General features: G+C 40.0%; 1 protein-coding gene across 1 annotated transcript in view; it reads left to right on the forward strand.

The window, feature by feature from the left end:
- The window catches only part of GALNT1 (polypeptide N-acetylgalactosaminyltransferase 1), an 82,796-nt gene extending 68,877 nt beyond the window's left edge, over positions 1–13,919 (forward strand). The window contains exons 10-12 of the mRNA XM_046025425.1: positions 5,730–5,828; positions 6,379–6,513; positions 10,899–13,919. Coding sequence (XP_045881381.1) covers positions 5,730–5,828; positions 6,379–6,513; positions 10,899–11,045 — 381 coding nt within the window. The 3' untranslated portion in view covers positions 11,046–13,919. The remainder of the gene's footprint in view (positions 1–5,729; positions 5,829–6,378; positions 6,514–10,898) is intronic.
- The last annotated feature ends 4,404 nt before the right edge of the window (positions 13,920–18,323 follow it).

An 18,323-nucleotide genomic window follows, 5' to 3' on the forward strand; every position in this document is an offset into this window, starting at 1 on the left:
AGTTAGGGACTATCAATATATAAAACGAAACTGCATCAGATCGCCTTGGGAAGAGCAAGCGTAGATGGAGATGAGGGGGGAGGAATGAGGATCAAGCCATAGGAAACTCCACAATGTAGAATTTATGAAATGAGAGGGAATTAGCCAAAAAGATTTAGAAAAGAGTGACCACTGAAATAGAACCAAGAGAGTGGTGTCCCAGAGACTAAGTGAAAGATGTGTTTCAGGAAAGAGGAAGTGGTTGGCTGTTGAGAAAGACTAGTGCAGAGAACTGGCCACTGGACTGGCAAAGGAGAAGTTGTCATTGGGCACCATTTCACTGTGTCCATAGGGTTCCCGTGGAGATTGGTAGGGACAAAATCCCTAATGGCTTCAAGGAAGTGGAGATCATGAGCGTGGCAAGTCTTGTAAGAAATTTTGTTTAAAGGAGAGCAGAGAAATAACCATTTAGCTAAAGGGAAATATGGAGGAAAGCGGGGGGTTGTTTGCTAAAAAAGAGCCATTGATTGTAGGAGTCATGTTTAGTAGATGGTCATGGTGGGGGACAGGATGAGAAGGCAGGGCATCCATTGAAATTGGAAGGGAGGTGGAAGGAGTGGGGACAAATGTTAGGGTCAGTTGAATTGAGAGTAGAAGCAGGTAGTTTGTGGTGGAAGTATGAGGAAGCTCTTCTGATTCTTCTGTTTCCTTATTGAACAGAAGATTGTCAGTTGAAACTGAAGAGAGGGTATTGATTTGCAGGGGGTGGGTCGGGAACGAGGAAGAGATGTAGAGTAGAGTAGGGTGTCAGAGAGCAAATACATCACAGAGGGGAGCCCAGGGACTGATAGTGGTGAGTCAGAGTGAAACTATTCAGCCTATGCCAGGGTGAGTACAGGTTACTGTTCGCCCTTAGTTGTTACTGAGGCTACTTCAGGCTTGACTCAGGCGCCTCTGAACTTTGTTGTCATTTAAGAACTTCATCCTCAAGCAGATGAGGAGTATGCTGAGTTTCTTGCTTCATTAATAAGACTGTTCCCTTTGCTATAGCCACATTCCAGTCAAGGGAGGTTGTGTGGGGCGGGGGGTGTGAATATTGGCCATCAAAATTTTCAGTGTACTATGAAATGTATATGGGGGATGTACCATGGGAAGATTTATAGCAGTTGCTCCTGTAATTTGCCTTTTTAAAAATTTATTTAAATTTTACTTAGTTAACCTACAGTGCAATATTGGTTTCTGGAGTAGAATTCGGTGATTCGTTATTTACATACAACACCCAGTGCCCATCACAAGAAGTGCTTTCAATACCCATCACCCATCTAGCCTGTCTCCCTGCCCACCTCCCTCCATCAACCCTCAGTTTGTTCTTTATCATTAAGAGTCTCTCGTGGTTTTTTTCCCTCTCCTTTTTTCCCCTTTCCCATATGTTCATCTGTTTTGTTTCTTAAATTCCATGTGAGTGAGATCCTGTGGTATTTGTCTTTCTCTGGCTTATTTCATAGAGCATAATACACTCTAGGTCCATTCACGTTGTTGCAAATGGCAAGATTTCATTCTTTTTGATAGCTAATATCCCGGTGCATGCACATGCGTGCATGTGCGCATGTGCACACACACACACACACACACACACACAATCTATCCATTCATTAGTCAGTGGACATTTGCTATTTGAGCTCTCTCCATAGTTTGGCTGTTGATAATGCTGTTGTAAACATTGGGGTGCATGTATCCCTTTGAATCTATTTTTGTATCCTTTAGGTAAATATCTGGTAGTGTAATTGCTGAATCATAAGACAGTTGTATTTTTAACTTTTTGAGGAACCTTCATACTGTTTTCCAGACTGGCTGCACCAGTTTGCAGTCCCACCAGCAGTGTATGAGTGTTCCCCTTTCTCCACATCCCTCTCCAACACCTGTTTCTTGTGTTGTTAATTTTAGCCATTTTGACAGGTGTGAGGTGGTATCTCATTGTGGTTTTGATTTTCCCTGATGATGAGTGACATTGGGTATCTTTTCAGGTCTGTTAGTCATCTGGATGTCTTCTTTGGAAAAGTGTCTATTCCTGTCTTCTGTCCATTTCTTTTTTTTTTTACCCCAGCCTCTAAGGTCTTCTCATTTCTTAACTGGATTATTTGGGTTTTTTGGGTGTTGAATTTGATAAATTCTTTATAGATTTTTGGATACTGACCCTTTATCAGATATGTTATTTGCAGATACCTTCTCTCATCCCATAGGCTACCTTTTTGGTTGTGTTGATTGCTTCCTTCGCTGGGCAGAAGTTTTTTATCTTGATGAAATCCCAGTAGTTCATTTTTGCTTTTGTTTTCCTTCCCTCCGGTGACGTGTCTAGTAAGAAGTTGCTACAGCTAAAGTCAGAGAGGTTTCTGCCTGTGTTCTCCTCTAGGATTTTCATGGTTTCCTGCCTCATGTTTAGAAATGGATGAAAGCATCTGTTTTGAATTTATTTTTGTGTGTGGTGTAAGTGGTCCGTTTTCATTCTTCTGCGTGTTGCTGTGCAGTTTTCCCAAAACCATTTGTTGAAGAGACTGTGTTTTTTCCATTGGATATTCTTTCCTGTTTTATTAAAGATTAGTTGACCATATAGTTGTGAGTATACCTTGCCTTTAGAATAGAGAAGGGGTTGTTTTTTCCCCTTGAACTGACCCAATTTTGGATAATACCTAGGCATTGTTCACTGGGCCAGAATACAGGCATATTACAAAGAACCACTTGTCTAACCCACAGTAGATGATTGCCAAGGCAAGTTTGTTCTTTACCTGCCTCTTAACAGCTGGCTTTTTAAAAACAGATTTTTACCATCTGTGGCCTGCTTGTCACTGCCTTTTTAACAAAGCAGATGGTCCTAAGCTTGTTTGCCCTTAAGATCAGGCCATCCTATGCAGTTGCTCTAACTTTTGGGGTTAGGGTCTTTCTTAAGCACCCACCCTAGTGCAGCTGGGGATCTCATGCTGGGATCATAACTCCAGCTACATGAGCTTTACTGCGCTAAAAACTGGAATTTAGACTTTTGGGGATCTTTTGTCATACATCAAAGGTCTGGAGAAGCCTGAAATACTAGGATTTTAGAGTAAAAGGGAATGAGAAGGAGGAATTTAGTCTCTACCTTCACTAAGTCTGACTCTCATAGCTCCTGTAGGACCTGGAATTGAGTAGATGTGTTTCTTTGTGATATCTAATAACTGTTAATCAAGGTGATAAATAAAATAAACACCCAAAGAAACCAAGTAAGTCAGACCTTTTGACAGCTTAGCCGGTCTTACGGACCAACCGATGGCTTCTTTAGGCAGATCTAACAACCCTGAGATATAGTGAGCATGAACTCTGTCAGGTGCCGGTCTGAGTGCTATACAAACACTCATGTTATCCTTAAACCACCACTATGAGATACAGGTGCTATTATCCCCACTTGACAGTAAGGAAACTGAGGCATACCTAAATGGTTTGAACAACATCCTCAGGTCACAGCTGCGAAATGGAAGAGGTAGAATTTTAACATAGGCAATATGGCTTGAGAGCTTGTGCTCGTAACCATTAACAGCCATACTCTTTCTCATATCCAACCAATATTTCTCTTATGGCAGAAGGGGGAAAAGTGAATCCAGATTCCATTATACAAGATTCCAAAAATTCTTTAATGGCCTATATTGTTCCACCTTCTGGAGGAGACTGAGCAAAAACTAAGAAACTTGGGCTCTGGGTTCCTGCGTGTTCCTAGGAATGAGTGTGTTCACAGTTTTTTTCAACTTCCATATTGTAATGATAGATGTAATGATAGATGAGTTGCTGAATGTGTGGATAAGGAAGAAAACCTGACATTTTTCCTGGGCCTACTGCATGTCAGTTTCTGTTAGGCTTCTGCATGGGTTACCTTACTGAGCGCCCTCAGCAAACCTGAGAGAGATTGGTACCCCTGTTACACAGATGAGAAACTGAGGTTCTTACAGCTTTCCCAGTTACTGTGTTCTAAAGAATACTGAGATCTAATGTCCCCCAAGGTGCTCGACTAGAAGGGCAGGGGATGGGGGAGGAGGGAGTAGATTTTGTGACCAGAAATGTTTGGGAAATGCTGCTTTTTATATCTTAACATCCTTCTCTACCACCAGTCCCCACCCCTACCAAAATTCATGGTATAGTAAATTGCTTTGAGAAGTCCTTCAGCAAAGAAACCTATTTAAATCTGTTTAACCCAGTAATTTTTAAACACATTTGATCACAAAACCCCCCTGTATAGTGGCACATGGGTCAACACTTGGCTGGATAATTTTGTTCAGATCATGGTTCTGGGAGTTACCGTCTTAGAGTGCAAACTGGTCACAGTCTCGTAGCTAGTAATGCTAGAGTAGGGAGAGAAGCCCACATCTGCATGTCCCCATACCCCAAACTTTCACTCCTGCCCACCTGCCTCAGAAATACACCTCTTCCCCCCTGACCACTGTAGTTCAGATGTTGCTGTGATCCAAGTGGAAAGCTCCCTATTTCCTGTTCTCCTCGCCTGTTGTACATGGTGCCTGGGACCATTTTGGTTTGGCTCCTTGGCAAGCCTGGCTCTGTAAGGAAAGATGTGTTACTCAGACATAGACAAATCCTATAAAAAGGACCATTAGCCTGCTAACTTTCCTCCTGGAAATAATTTAGATCCATTAAGATTTCTACTAATTCCAGAAAGTATGAACCTGAAGTGGGCACTTTTATGTACCTTTCACAGAGGGATAAGGATATGGTAACTTGGCTTCATTAGCGTGTGTTCACATTGTTTCCCATCACTGCCAAGGAGTCCCTCTCAAACCATGGAAAACTTATTTAGCCTTTGTGTCCGCATCTGTCCTGCACATCCAGTGTGGTAGCTGCTTGCCATCAGTGGCTGTATTTAAATAAATTTAAATGTATTTAAATGAATTAAAATTAAATAAAATTTGAAAGTCAGTTCCTCAGTCACACTAGCCGCATATTTAGTGCCCAATAGCAAGAAGTAAAAGAAGAAATATAATAAAGTACTCAATAGCCACACAGGCTAGTAGCTACCACGTTGGATGGCACAAGTAGAGAACACTTCCATCGTCAATGAAAGTTCTACCAGACAGCACTGGAGACATTAACACAAACAGCCAACACAGGAGGTTGTCTGCCTTGTCATTCGACACATTTCTCCCTGCCCAGGCCCTGAGTTGAGGTAACCACATTGCTTGCCAAATCCACTTTAAAACAAACTTATAATTACTGTATGCCCTCTGTAATCGTCATTACTCTCAAATAATTTAGGTGCGTCCTAGAACAGCTTTCACAGGGAAGTACCGTATCAGGGTTCCAGACCATCCCATCAGTAGTTATTCTCCTGCCAGGTTAAGGGGAACATCAGGACCGTATTTATGTTTAGGAGTATCTATTCTAACGAGGAAATCTCCCCTCTTCCTACATCAAGTCTTTTAGTTTAAGGATCACTGATAATTTAGAATCTCGGTTTCATTAGACATCCTGATGATTACCAAATATCTTACCCAAGAGGACATCTCTTACCTCTCCTTCCTAGACAGTCATCAAGATGGAACTTGGAATGTGAGGAAACTAGAAGGATTGATAGTGCAGCAAGGCTACTGAGCATTCTGCTGTTGGTCTGGTCCACGCTGTGTGTTTGTAGTGGAAAGTGCAGACCTTACTGTGCATACGTATCTGTGTGTTTGTCTAGTTTACCTCTAACTTCCTCTGTTTTCATTATTGTCCCATAGATACGAAATGTGGAAACAAATCAGTGTCTAGATAACATGGCCAGAAAAGAGAATGAAAAAGTTGGAATTTTTAACTGTCATGGTATGGGAGGTAACCAGGTGAGTATTTTAGTAAAGCTTTAAAAGGAATAATTTTTGGATTTGTTTTAATCTTATGCCCCTTTTATCTCATTACATCATTCAGGAAATATTTTCCAACCTATGAAGAGACAATAATAAAGACCTTTTAGGGGAAGGGAGCTTTTAATCTAATGATAATTGTGAAATGAAACATTTGTAAAAGGCCCCTTTGTGAGAACTGTATTTACATTGCTGTGCATGAGATTTCCTTTGCCCTTTTTAGTCAAACAGATGACAGTTCTTGACAATACACTCAGTGTATACAGAGAGCTCAAGGTCATTTTTTCTTTCCTCTGTGCAAAATTAGCGGTAGCTTTTCTGAAATATAATAAATATATTTGAATATATAATAAATATATATATGAAATATATGCATATATATGAAATATAATAAATACTATAATAAATACTCAATATATTACATTACTACATTACTCAAGTTCAAAAAAATCTTGAGATTTTTTTTTTCTTCCAGATTATTGGCTGCTTTCTTTTAGTGTTAAAGCTTATATGTGTGCATCTTTTTCAGGTTTTCTCTTATACTGCCAACAAAGAAATTAGAACAGATGACCTTTGCTTGGATGTCTCTAAACTTAATGGCCCAGTCACAATGCTCAAATGTCACCACCTAAAAGGCAACCAACTTTGGGAGTATGATCCAGTGGTAAGTTAATCAATTGCATATAGGAGTGAAGTTAAGTGTGTTTTGTAGCTAGAAGAAGGAATTCTTTATAGTGAAAAGAATTAATTCTTAGAGTTTGAATAGGTATCAAATTGTTCTTACACTCTAAAAATGGACAGATGTTGGCACGCCTGGGTGTCTCAGTGGATTAAGCATCTGCCTTTGGCTCAGGCCTTGATCCCAGGGTCCTGGGATTGAGCCCCATATCGGACTCTCTGCTCAGCAGGGAGCCTGCTTCTTCCTCTCCCTCTGCCTGCCTCTCTGCCTACTTGTGATCAGATCTCTCTGTCAAATAAATAAAATCTTAAAAAAATAAATTTAAAAAAAGTGGACAGATGGGAAAAACAACCCAAGTAAAAGAGACATGTTTTATAATCTCCCCAGTAATTGGCCTTGCCTCCAGTTCTGGTCCTTGTTGCTACTATAGCCACTCTTTCTTCTGTCTGTCCTCAAGCTCTGTTGTCTTGCGTGGGAGAAATGGAGCCAGGAAGAGGCAGTTTAAATTACTGAATTAAACACTTAAGTATGAGGTGAGCTTTAAATAATGAAATTCCCTGGCTCATGATTGTTCTGTGACATATAACTAAACTTTTTATATTTATCTTTGCTTTCCTCTGGAACCTCTCCCACTTGCCACACACTGTATATTGTACTCACACAGAGGTGCATGAAGAATCAGTCAGAGCATGCCCAGTGAGTCTCTCTCCTGTGCCTTGTTCCTGGCTAATCTCCCAACTTGTGCTTTTGCTTTATAGTTCTGGAACCAATTCCAGAATCTTCAGTAGGTCTTTCTCTGGTTCTTTTTCCTCTGCACCTGCAGTTTTCTCTTTCACGTTAGGAAAGACTTCTCCTGCTTGACTTTCTGCAGTCCATCATGTGTTGTATGACAGTGAGTGGCCGACATTCATGCCTTTGGTTCTCCAGCCTTAGCTCCTGCCTCAGCCTGACACTACTGAAACAGCTCCTGGATGCAAAGCCACGACCATTCCTGTCTCTTTTCCCCTAACTTCTCTGTTAGCATTTACTGTTGGGGAACAGATGAGATTTTAAAATTCTTTTATCCATTGGCTTTAGGTGCACTGCTGCTTAGTGTCTCCTCTTAGCTTTCTCTCTCTCCATCTGCTTGGATTACTCCGCTGCTGCTTTCTTCCCCTTCCATGGAGATTGTACCATATGACCATGTCATATGCAAACCCTGGGCTGCTTTAATCATCAACCCTACCGTTCCTGGAACATGCCCTGTACCCTCGCACCTGCACTGAAGATCATATAGTTAACCTCTGCCTCTGACAAATCCTACTCCATCTTGAGGGTCCAGCTCTGACATCACTTCCCTGAAGCCCAGCTAGAAATCAGCTCCCTCTCTTCTAGTTCCAATCCTCCCTGACCCGTCATGCTCAACTGCTTTGTACGTTTCTCTTCCAGTCTTCTCTCCACTATTAGACTGTTAACTCCTAGAGGGCAGAGACTGTGCTTTATAAATCCCAGGTCTCCCTCCATAGTGTCAAACTATGGTAAAAGTAATACTAAATATGAGAGTTCAGTTAATAGCACTGTTAGAAATGGCCTGAACCAGCTGTTCTGCGGTTGGTCGTGGGCACAGGCTGCTGCCGCTCTGGGCGTAGCTGCTCCAGCACTGCAGGCCATGCAGCCTCTCGGCCCTCAGAGGCTACGTGCCAGGGTACGGCACAGTTACTCAACAGGAAGGGTGCTGGGTGCTTCAGTCAGTTAAGTGTCCAGGTCGTGAGCTCAGGCTTGTGAGACCGAGCCCTGAGGCTGGCTCTGTGCTCAGCAGGAGTCTGCTTGATATTCTCTCCCTCTGCCCCTCCTTCCCAGCTCATGTTCTCTCTAAAATAAATAATCTTTGAAAAAAAATCAATAAAATCTCCCAATCATTCAGTGAAAAATGACAGTCTACTAGGAAACATAAAACCTGTTTATAGTAGCATGAACAAATACGGGCTTACTCTTCTTAATAAGTGGAAGTAAGTGGCTTCTGGGGTAGAGATTCAGTGGCACAGTGGTGTCAGGGATAATTTTTCTGCATATTCCTAGCCTTTTTTGTGGCCACAGATGGCTGTTGCAGCTCTTACCCTCATATCCCAACTCAAGAGAGGAGGAAGAGAACAAGGGACATCGCCCTACCTCATGTTTTACTCTTTATCAGGAAAGTTGGAGCTTCTCCTGGACATCCCCTGCAGAGTCTGCTGTCTTATGGGCCAGAACTTCATCCCATCCTGACACCCCCTCCACCAGCTGAAAGGGAGGCTGGTTAAACAGGCATTGGGGTTCCGGTGTCGCTGGTGTAAGGGGGACAGAAGTGGGAATGACTGCTGGTAGCCTGTGTACGCAGTCCGCCACACCTGGTATTCCAGAAGTAGATATCTGGTTAGAAATTTAAGGAGCTAAAGTGGGTTTAGAGGATTTAGAAAGCAGCAGTTATGAGTGTAAAATTTTAAAACCTCTGGAGCTCTTTGCACAGAGTCTTGTCTGAGATAAAATTTTAGTTTGCAGGCTGGGTTCTACCAGAAGCAGACTCAGATATAAGTTAAGTGTTCACAGTGTTTATTAGGGAGCAGCCTTTGGATCCGCACCAATGAAAAGGAGAGGGAGAAGGCCCGAGTTGGGCAAAGGGAGGAGTCGCACCGTGCTGCAGCTCCCCCAGACTCAGCCAGCTGCACAGGGAGCTCCGGGACAGCCTGTCAGTGTTGTCCTGCCTCCATCGGTCAGAAACACAGCAAGCTAGAGAAATAAAAAAAATAATAAATTACTGACATACATATTTTAAGTTTTATTTAAGTAATCTCTGTACCCAACATGGGGCTTGAACTCAAGAACCCAAGATCAAGAGTCACACATGCTCCCTGGAGCCAGCTGGGTGCCCCTTTATAAACCTAAAGTCATGATGTCTTAGGTTCCAAAGGAACCCTAGAAATAAAACTCAGGGCCTTGTTTTATAGGTGTAGAGACACTGAAGCTGAGAATGGAACTTACCCTTTGTTACATAAAGGTATTTAAAGATTATTGGTCACAGAGCAGATAAAATGATGTAACGGTATCTCAAGGCCTGAATTCTAGACCCAGGATTCTTTGCACGGTCCCATACTATCTTCACCTTACTTATATTCTATATTACATTCGGTTCATGTGCTTTGATGATCGTAACTGTCCTCTCTAGAATAAATTGCAGATGTTGATCCAGTTATATCTAGAGATTAGGGGCAAGAGCCAGCAAATTATCTTTTCTAGGTTACAAGTAGACGTCAGGCAATTAAAATTACAGCTCTTATCCTCTCCTTCAAAGGTTACAGCTGTCAACTGTTTATGGAGACTAGTCAGTGCTGACTGGGTCCTCTTCTGAGTACAGTGACAACACTCCCCGTGAAAAGGACATGTTCCAGATAAAAGAATTACATTAAAATAGAGGGATGAGGGGCGCCTGGGTGGCTCAGTGGATTAAGCCGCTGCCTTCGGCTCAGGTCATGATCTCAGGGTCCTGGGATCGAGCCCCGCGTCGGACTCTCTGCTCCGCGGGGAGCCTGCTTCCTCCTCTCTCTCTGCCTGTCTCTCTGCCTACTTGTGATCTCTCTCTCTGTCAAATAAATAAATAAAAAAAAAATCTTAAAAAAATAAAATAAAATAGAGGGATGAGTATGAGTCAAATAAATGTGTGTTAGTAAACATATTTCACATTTCCGTATAGTTGTATATGTTTACAGGATAATGCTTAACTCAAATTCCTATACTGCTTCTTTGAGTAACAAATGAACTGACCTACACTGATCACTCCTAACACTGTCCTAACGTTTTGAAATTATTCAAAATCAACGTGACAGCATCAGATCTGTAGCACAGACAAGGGCATAGAAAATTATATAGCTGCATCTCTCAGCCATTTATTAAGGGCTGCTTCATCAATCTTAGAATCTCTTAAGATTGAGTCTTCTAAAGGACCTGAGTTTCTAAGGACTTGAGGTTTGGACTCACAGAATTAATTTGAACAGCCTTATCACAGGGAAGTTGAAGTGATTTTGAAATAGCTTTTTGAAAATAGGTTGAGGATCCTAAATTAGGAACCACTAATCTGATTTTTTTTTTTTTCCCGGAAGCTGAAGCACAAAAGTGAAATTTCTCCCAGTGCTTTAGAGCTTGTGCAGAATTGGGACTTAGCATTTTGGTTATCTTACTTCAAGTTCAGCATAACCCACTATACCCCAGTGCCTTTTTCCCTCCCACATAGCTCTTGCAGCGGTCTTTATGTAGACACTTTCCTACAGAGCAGTTTAAGTCTTACCAAAAATGATGGTTGAGATGTGTGAATTTTATTTTTCACTTTCATGTTAAGATTTCTTTTCTGTCACTTTCAGAAATTAACCCTGCAGCATGTGAACAGTAATCAGTGCCTGGATAAAGCCACAGAAGAGGATAGCCAGGTGCCCAGCATAAGAGACTGCAATGGAAGCCGGTCCCAGCAGTGGCTTCTTCGAAATGTCACCCTTCCAGAAATATTCTGAGACCAAATTTACAAAAAAAAAAAAAAGGAAAAAAAGAAAAAAAAAAGAAAGAAAGAAAAGAAAAAAGAAAAAAAATAAGGATTGACTGGGCTACCTCAGCATACATTTCTGCGACATTCTTAAGTAGCAAAAAAGGAAAAGTGCTTTCCTCCTCCGGGGATGTAAGGTTTATCAGCCATTAAAACAGACTCCTCTCGCTTTTCACTAGCTGTGAACCAGCCTTCTTGTCCAAAGGACGTGAAACTACATAGTAGCGAGACTGTGCACACTGATGTTTACAAGATTGAAAGAGTCATAAGAGTCATCAAGAATCATGGTAAAGAATATTCAGACAATGATCCAATCAACACAATGTGCTTTCCAGAGCTGCCCCTCGTACGGTTTGCTTGCACGTCAGTAACTGCTGCTGAACGTGTGATCCTAATGAAGAGATTTCCAAGATTTTTTTTCTGATTAGAACTGGTAACCAGTATATTAAATATTGATATAAAAATAAGTGAAAAAGAACTGGAACCAGTTTCAGAATCATGAAAACAACATTTTTACAATTTAAGAAGAAACTATATTAAACAGGGTTTAAAGGAAATTAAAACAGAACTATGAGAAGTACAATTTGTTATAGTATAGTATCAAATTTCTATATAGATTTTATACCTCAGTGGGGAAAAATAACTGATTCCAATGACATTCATTTTCATCTGTGATAGTCATGGATGCTTTTTTTTTTCCTTGGGGTGCTGAAATTGAGCTGAAAAAAAAAAGCTCTTTGAACATAGTTTTAATTGCTTTCTTCAATTTTTTATTTGGTTTATGGGCTGTTGGAATTGTAATTTTTAATTGCCTTCAAAGAATGAAGATTTAACACAATGTCTGGTCTCACTGAACACGTTAGATTTCTCAGTTGCTCTTGGGTCAACTGGCTTGTAGACTTTCACATACAAATTTCTTATTAGATCTTGAACTTCTTAACTTGATTCAGCTGATTATGCTTAATACCCAAGATTCATACTACTGTACTACAGATTTATTTTCACAGCAATAAATCTTCAGTTCTTTATGATTCCACTCAACAAAAGGCCTGCAGAATGATTATTTGGATATTTAGAGAGGATATGATGGAAGTGTTTTTGGAAAACTTTCACTCCATACTCAGATGTGCTTTATTGTCAAGTGCATATTTAGATTAGGTTCTTGAACTGTAACGGTGATCTGCTGCCCTTTTTTTTTTTTTAATAAAATTTGACTGAAAATGTTTGACCTTGTTTTAATGAGTTAACCGAGGAACTGCAGCTACTGCTCCACATAGTCCTGCATTTCTTCCGTTTAGGTTAAATCCTTTTTTTTTCTGATTTTTAATACCACAAAATAACTTCAGAATCAAAAGTTAATTTCATAAAAGATCTCATTGTGACATGTTTTCTGATATGTAAAGCAGTTCATTGGCAAAAGTGTATTTCCTTATTTGTAAGGTTATGTTTAGTGACATTCTTTTCTTTGATTATCAAGGACTCTCACTGCAGGCAGTGCTATTTGTTGTGCCTAAGAATGTTTCTGAAAGTTCTGTCACTAATGCTACTTGCGAAGTTGAGTCCACGGAAAGTTTCTCATCTCCTATTCAAGTTAATCAGTATCAAGAATATGAAGCACATGTGGATGCTTTAGGGTGAGACTCTAGTACAGAATGCAGAAATTTTGTCCCCAGGAAATTTGCAGGAAAGTAGGTGCTGGATTGGTTCCCCTTCCCCCCTCCATGAGCTCTGTTAATTGTCTTCAGTAGGCCTCTATGTTTGAATAAACCAGATGTCTAATAAATTATTTTCATGCTCAGAATTTCAGGTTTTTGTACTCTAGTATAGCTTGGTCTTATTTCTTACTGTAAGAAAGCTTAATAGCAATGTGATTTAAGGTTTTGTTCTGTTTTTTTTAAGAGGGGGATGTGAGTGATTTAATTCATGGGTACTTTTAGAACCTGATGATATTCCCATTGCCTTTATTTTTCTAATTAAAGAATTCCTACATACTTTGAAAAATATAAAATATTCCTCAATAGTTGTGCCTTACATTGATTTATTTGAAGTTAAAATGGATCCCTAGTCATTATATCCATTTGTAGGTCAGGCTGTATGCTAACTACTCTTAATAAGTCAAACTGGGAAGGAAAAAAAATGAATCAAAAAGAAAGCCAAAGATGAAAAGGGGATTATGATTGGATCACTGAAGAATTCATAAGTGTGACTAGGATAATCTAAATCTCTCAAATGTATTCACCTTATTCTAATCCCAATCCATTTTAACGTCTTTCTGTTCTAATCGGCAGTCTGAAAAAAATAGTAAAATGAAGGGCAGCATGTAGGCCATGTCCTCATTTCCCTAGTCTACATTTAGCTGAAAAAGAGAAGTTCTGTAAAGGTCTGGTGCTCTCCCCATCTTTCAAGAAATACACCAAAAGCAGATTGGACTCCAGAATTACATGTTTTTTAAAGAAGAAAGAAAATCAGAAGGTAGTGTTTCTGAGGCAATAACTGCGAGCAGAGGTATACAAAGACTAAACCATTTTTTTACTCTGGAAAATTAGATGTGTTCTCAATTATATAACACTTTTACCATTCTCTGACTTCCTGAAGTTTAATAAGAATTTGCTTGATCTACTAGAACTAATAGTTTTGCAGGAAATGTGGCAAAACTCAGTCATACTGTCTATATACTAGCAACAATTTAAAAAATTAAATTTTAAATTCTTACCATGTGTAATCATATCAAATAAGTCAAATACGTAGAATGTTAACAAGAAATATGTAAGACTTCTACCCTACAAAACTACAAAATGTTGCTGAAACTACAGAACGCTGCAATAAATATATTCATGAATTGAAAGGCTGCATACTGTCAAGATCTGTTTCCCACAAATTGATTTCTAGAAACCAGATTCCAATGAAATAATCCTGTGAGGTTTTCTTATAAAAAATTGCAGATATATATAGAAATCCAACAGATCCAGAACAGCCAAGATAATCTTGAAGAAGAGGGTTGGGGGAATAGGGTTGGAAGAAAACACTACTCGATTTCATGAACTGCTTTAAAATTACAGTAATTAAGAGTGTGATATTAGAGTTAGGACAAACAGATCAGTGGATTAAGAACAGAGTCCAGAAGCAGACCCATACATACACATGGTCATTGGCTTTTCAACAAATACACAAGTAACTCCATAGGGAAAAATCTCTGAACATTGTTGCTTTCACACAATACACAAGGTGTTCATCATGGATCTCAGGACCCAAATGTGAAGGGCAAAGCAAATCATGGAGAAGAAAACAAACTATCTTCATGACTCTTGGGATACTAAAAGATATCTTAGGACATAAACTTCATAAAAGAAAAAAAAATGATTTCACCAAAATTACACTCTTCTCATCAGATACTAAAGTGAAAAACAATGCTGCAGCCAAGGACAAAACAGTTGCAAAGGACTCGCACGCAGGAAAACTGTTTAAAAGCCACTGCAAAAGCAACACAGTATAAAAGTTAATAAGTGACTTGAATACACACTTCACAGAAGCTATCCAGATGCACAGTTAGCACAGTTAGCATAGAAAAGGGTGTTCAACATCAGCTGCCAGGGAAGGCAGAATGAAACCTCCAGCAAACAGTATTGCACACCTGCCTGAATGGCGAGCAAGGGCAGCAGTGGCAGAAGTGTGAAGTTAGTATAATCACCATGGGAAGCTGCTTGCCAGTTTTATACAAATGCATGCCTACTCTGGGATTCCACTTCTAGGGATAAAACCCAAGAGAAATAAGGATGTATCGCCCACATTGGGATGCATTCAAGAATATTGAGAGCAGATCTAAAAGAACCCCTAGCCTGGAAACTACTCAAATACCTGTCAATAACATAATGGATAATCAAGTAATGGTTATTGAAATACTAGTCTACAATTTTTTAAAAATGATTTACTGGTAGAACAATATGGATAAATATAAAAATACTGAAGGAAGAATGCTAGACATATTTATATGAAGCTCAAGAATAGGCAAAACAAACCCTAAGGTGCTTACCTCTGGGTGAGTAGATAGACTCAAAAGAGGCATGATAACTTTCTGGAATGATGGAATTAGTCTTAACTGATTTAGATAATGGCAACATGCACATAATTTAAAGTTTTACTGAGCTATATATTTAAGAGGATATATGCATTTTATCATATGTAAGTAATACTGCAATAAAGTACAGGGGGGCCAGTAAGATATTTAGCTTGCTGGCATCAAGTTTTCTAAAAAGTCTTCCACTGCTACAGAATTCCCCAAAGCTGGCTCAATTGCAATAAATGTGCTATTAAGTGAGATACTGAACACAAGAAAATACAGAAAAATCTGTAAGGTCCAGGAAAAAAAATTTTTTTAATCTACATAAATGAGCCAAAGAAGTAACTGTTAACTATGAAAGCCCTTTCTCTCCTAAGAACAAAAGAGAATAACCAGAGTTTGGGAAATGATAGCTCCTAGGCCTTAGGCCTGAACAAAGTTGGGGAATTGAACTGAAGATCCCTACATAAAATTGGAAAATTCGGTTACACCTATGAGTCAAAGGGTACATAAAGGAGTCTCCTGCTCTGTAAAGGAGACCAAAGAGTATTCTGACTGACTCTGCCCTTTTCCTAGATAACAAGTGGTGATGAGGATGATGCCACCTCTATGATCAAAAGGCCTGCTTCTGTTTAAAGATTTCATTTTTACATAATCTCTACAGCCATGTGGGGTTTGAACTCAACTCCAAGATCAAGCATCACATGCTCCACCAACTGAGGCAGTCAGGCATCCCAAGGCCTGTTTAAATAAAAACAACTCTTGATCTAAGATTTTATTTGAGAGAGAGTGAGAGTACCAGTGGGGGGAAGGGCAGGGGTGGAGGAAAAAGCTGACTCCCCACCGAGCAAGAAGCACAATGTAAGGCTCCATCCCAGGACCTGAGATCATGACCCGAGCCCAAGGCAGACACTTAACTGAGTCACTCAGGTGCCCCTAGATCAAGAGTTTTAAACCACAGTTATGATGTCTGCAGATGAAAAAAAGTGAATCTAGACAGACGGCACTTGCTGGAAACCACTAGAATACAATGTCTTTTGGAGGAACAAACAACCCACTCCCCTATACACCCACAAATTAAATAATGAAATCACTATCAAAAAGAAAATGAGGGGCGCCTGGGTGGCTCAGTGGGTTAAGCCTCTGCCTTCAGCTCGGGTCATGATCCTAGGGTCCTGGGATCGAGCCCCGCATCAGGCTCTCTGCTCAGCGGGGAGCCTGCTTCCTCCTTTCTCTCTGCCTGCTTCTCTGCCTACTTGTGATTTCCGTCTGTCAAATAAATAAAAAATCTTTTTAAAAAATTATTAGAATAAATGAGTTCAGCAAGGCTGTAGGATACAGTATCAATATAGAAAAATCAGTTGTATTTCTGTACACTAGCAATAAATAATTCAAAAATAGTGTCAAAAGGAATAAAATACTTAACAATAAATTTAACAAAAAATACAAGACATACACAATGAAAAGCAGGTCAATGAAAGAAATTATCTTAAAAAATCACAGGTTCATGAATCAAAAGAGTATTCTTTTTTTTTAAGATTTTATTTATTTATTCAACAGAGAGAGAGAGAAATCACAAGCAGGCAGAGCAGCAGGCAGAGAAAGAGAGGGAAGCAGGCTCCCCGCCAAGCAGATAGCCCAATGTGGGACTTGATCCCAGGACCCTGAGACTATGACCTGAGCCGAAGGCAGAGGCCCAACCCACAGAGCCACCCAGGCACCCCCAAAAGAGTATTCTTAAGATGGTAATGTTTCCCAAATTGAGCTACAGTTTTCAATGCAATTCCTATCACAATCCCCAAAGCCTTTTTGCAGATATAGACAAGCTGATCCTAAAATTCATATGGAAATTCAAGGTGTCTGGAATAACCAAAACAATCTTGAAAAAGAAGAAAAAAGTTGACTTTTCAATTTCCAGTCTTACTACAAAGCTATAGTAATAAAGACAGTGTGACAGTAGAATAAGGGTAGAAATATAGATAAATGGAATAGAATTGAGAGTCTGGAAATAACCCCTATGTTTATGTTCAATAGATACTGAATAAAGGTGTGAAGAAAATTTATCTGAATACCAATAAATGGTTGTGGGATAACTGGATATCTACATGCAAAAGAAGAGAAGTTAGGCCCCCTGTATCACACCATATACAAAAAAATTTTTAACTCAAAATATATCAAAGACCTAAATATAAGAGCTAAAACTGGAACACCCTTAGAAGAAAGCATATCCATAATCCTCATGACATGATCACTGGGCACTAATCTCTTAGATGTAAAACCAAAAGCAACAGCAAAGGTAGAAAGCAAATACAGAAATAGAGCTTCATCAAAACTAAAAGCTTTTTTTAAAAAGATTTTATTTACTTATTTGACAGAGAGAGATATCACAAGTAGGCAGAGCAGTAGGCAGAGAGAGGGGGAAGCAGGCTCCCTGCTGAGCAGAGAGCCCGATGCAGGGCTTGATCTCAGAACCCTGAGATCATGACCTGAGTAGAAGACATAGGCTTAACCCACTGAGCCACCCAGGCAGGCCAAAACTAAGAGCTTTTGGAATCTGGTTCAAGAAAACAATGTAGGAAGATCCTGAACTCACCATCTACCATGGACAAAACCAAATCTACAGTTCCATATATAATCATTTCTTCCGAAAAAATCCTAAAAACTAGTGGACAAATGCCTTCACATCAGGCAAATGAGAATGAACACACACACACACACACACACCCCAAAGGTAGGAAAGGCTGAGACACAATCTTGCCATAAACTCCATGCCCAGGCTTATGATGCCACAAGTGGGAGGGAACACAAAACTCAGAGCTTCTCCCTGAGGAACAATGGCTTCTTACCCAACATTAAGAATCCCAATTTTTAAGGTTGGCAACTGAGATACAGCCCCAAAACATCTAGCTTTGGAAACCAATGGGACTCATGCCCATGAGACCCATGGGAGAGTGGTGATTTGAGAAATGTGTCTTCAAATGTTTACATGTAGATTCACTCCCCCCATTGCTTAGAATAGAAATAGCCCTTTGAAAGGCATCCAGACTTTATGTGAAAGGCTCTTTGCTAAATTTAAACCATCAGTCTGAGGGGCAGGGGCCTGCTAGGATACTCTCGAGGGGAAGAAGCTGGTAGACGTCATCTTCTCACTTTCCCTCTGCCTTGTTAAAGCTGGTGGGCTCCATGCTTTTA

This window comes from Meles meles, chromosome 12, assembly GCF_922984935.1.
Source record: "Meles meles chromosome 12, mMelMel3.1 paternal haplotype, whole genome shotgun sequence".
Lineage (NCBI taxonomy): Eukaryota > Metazoa > Chordata > Mammalia > Carnivora > Mustelidae > Meles > Meles meles.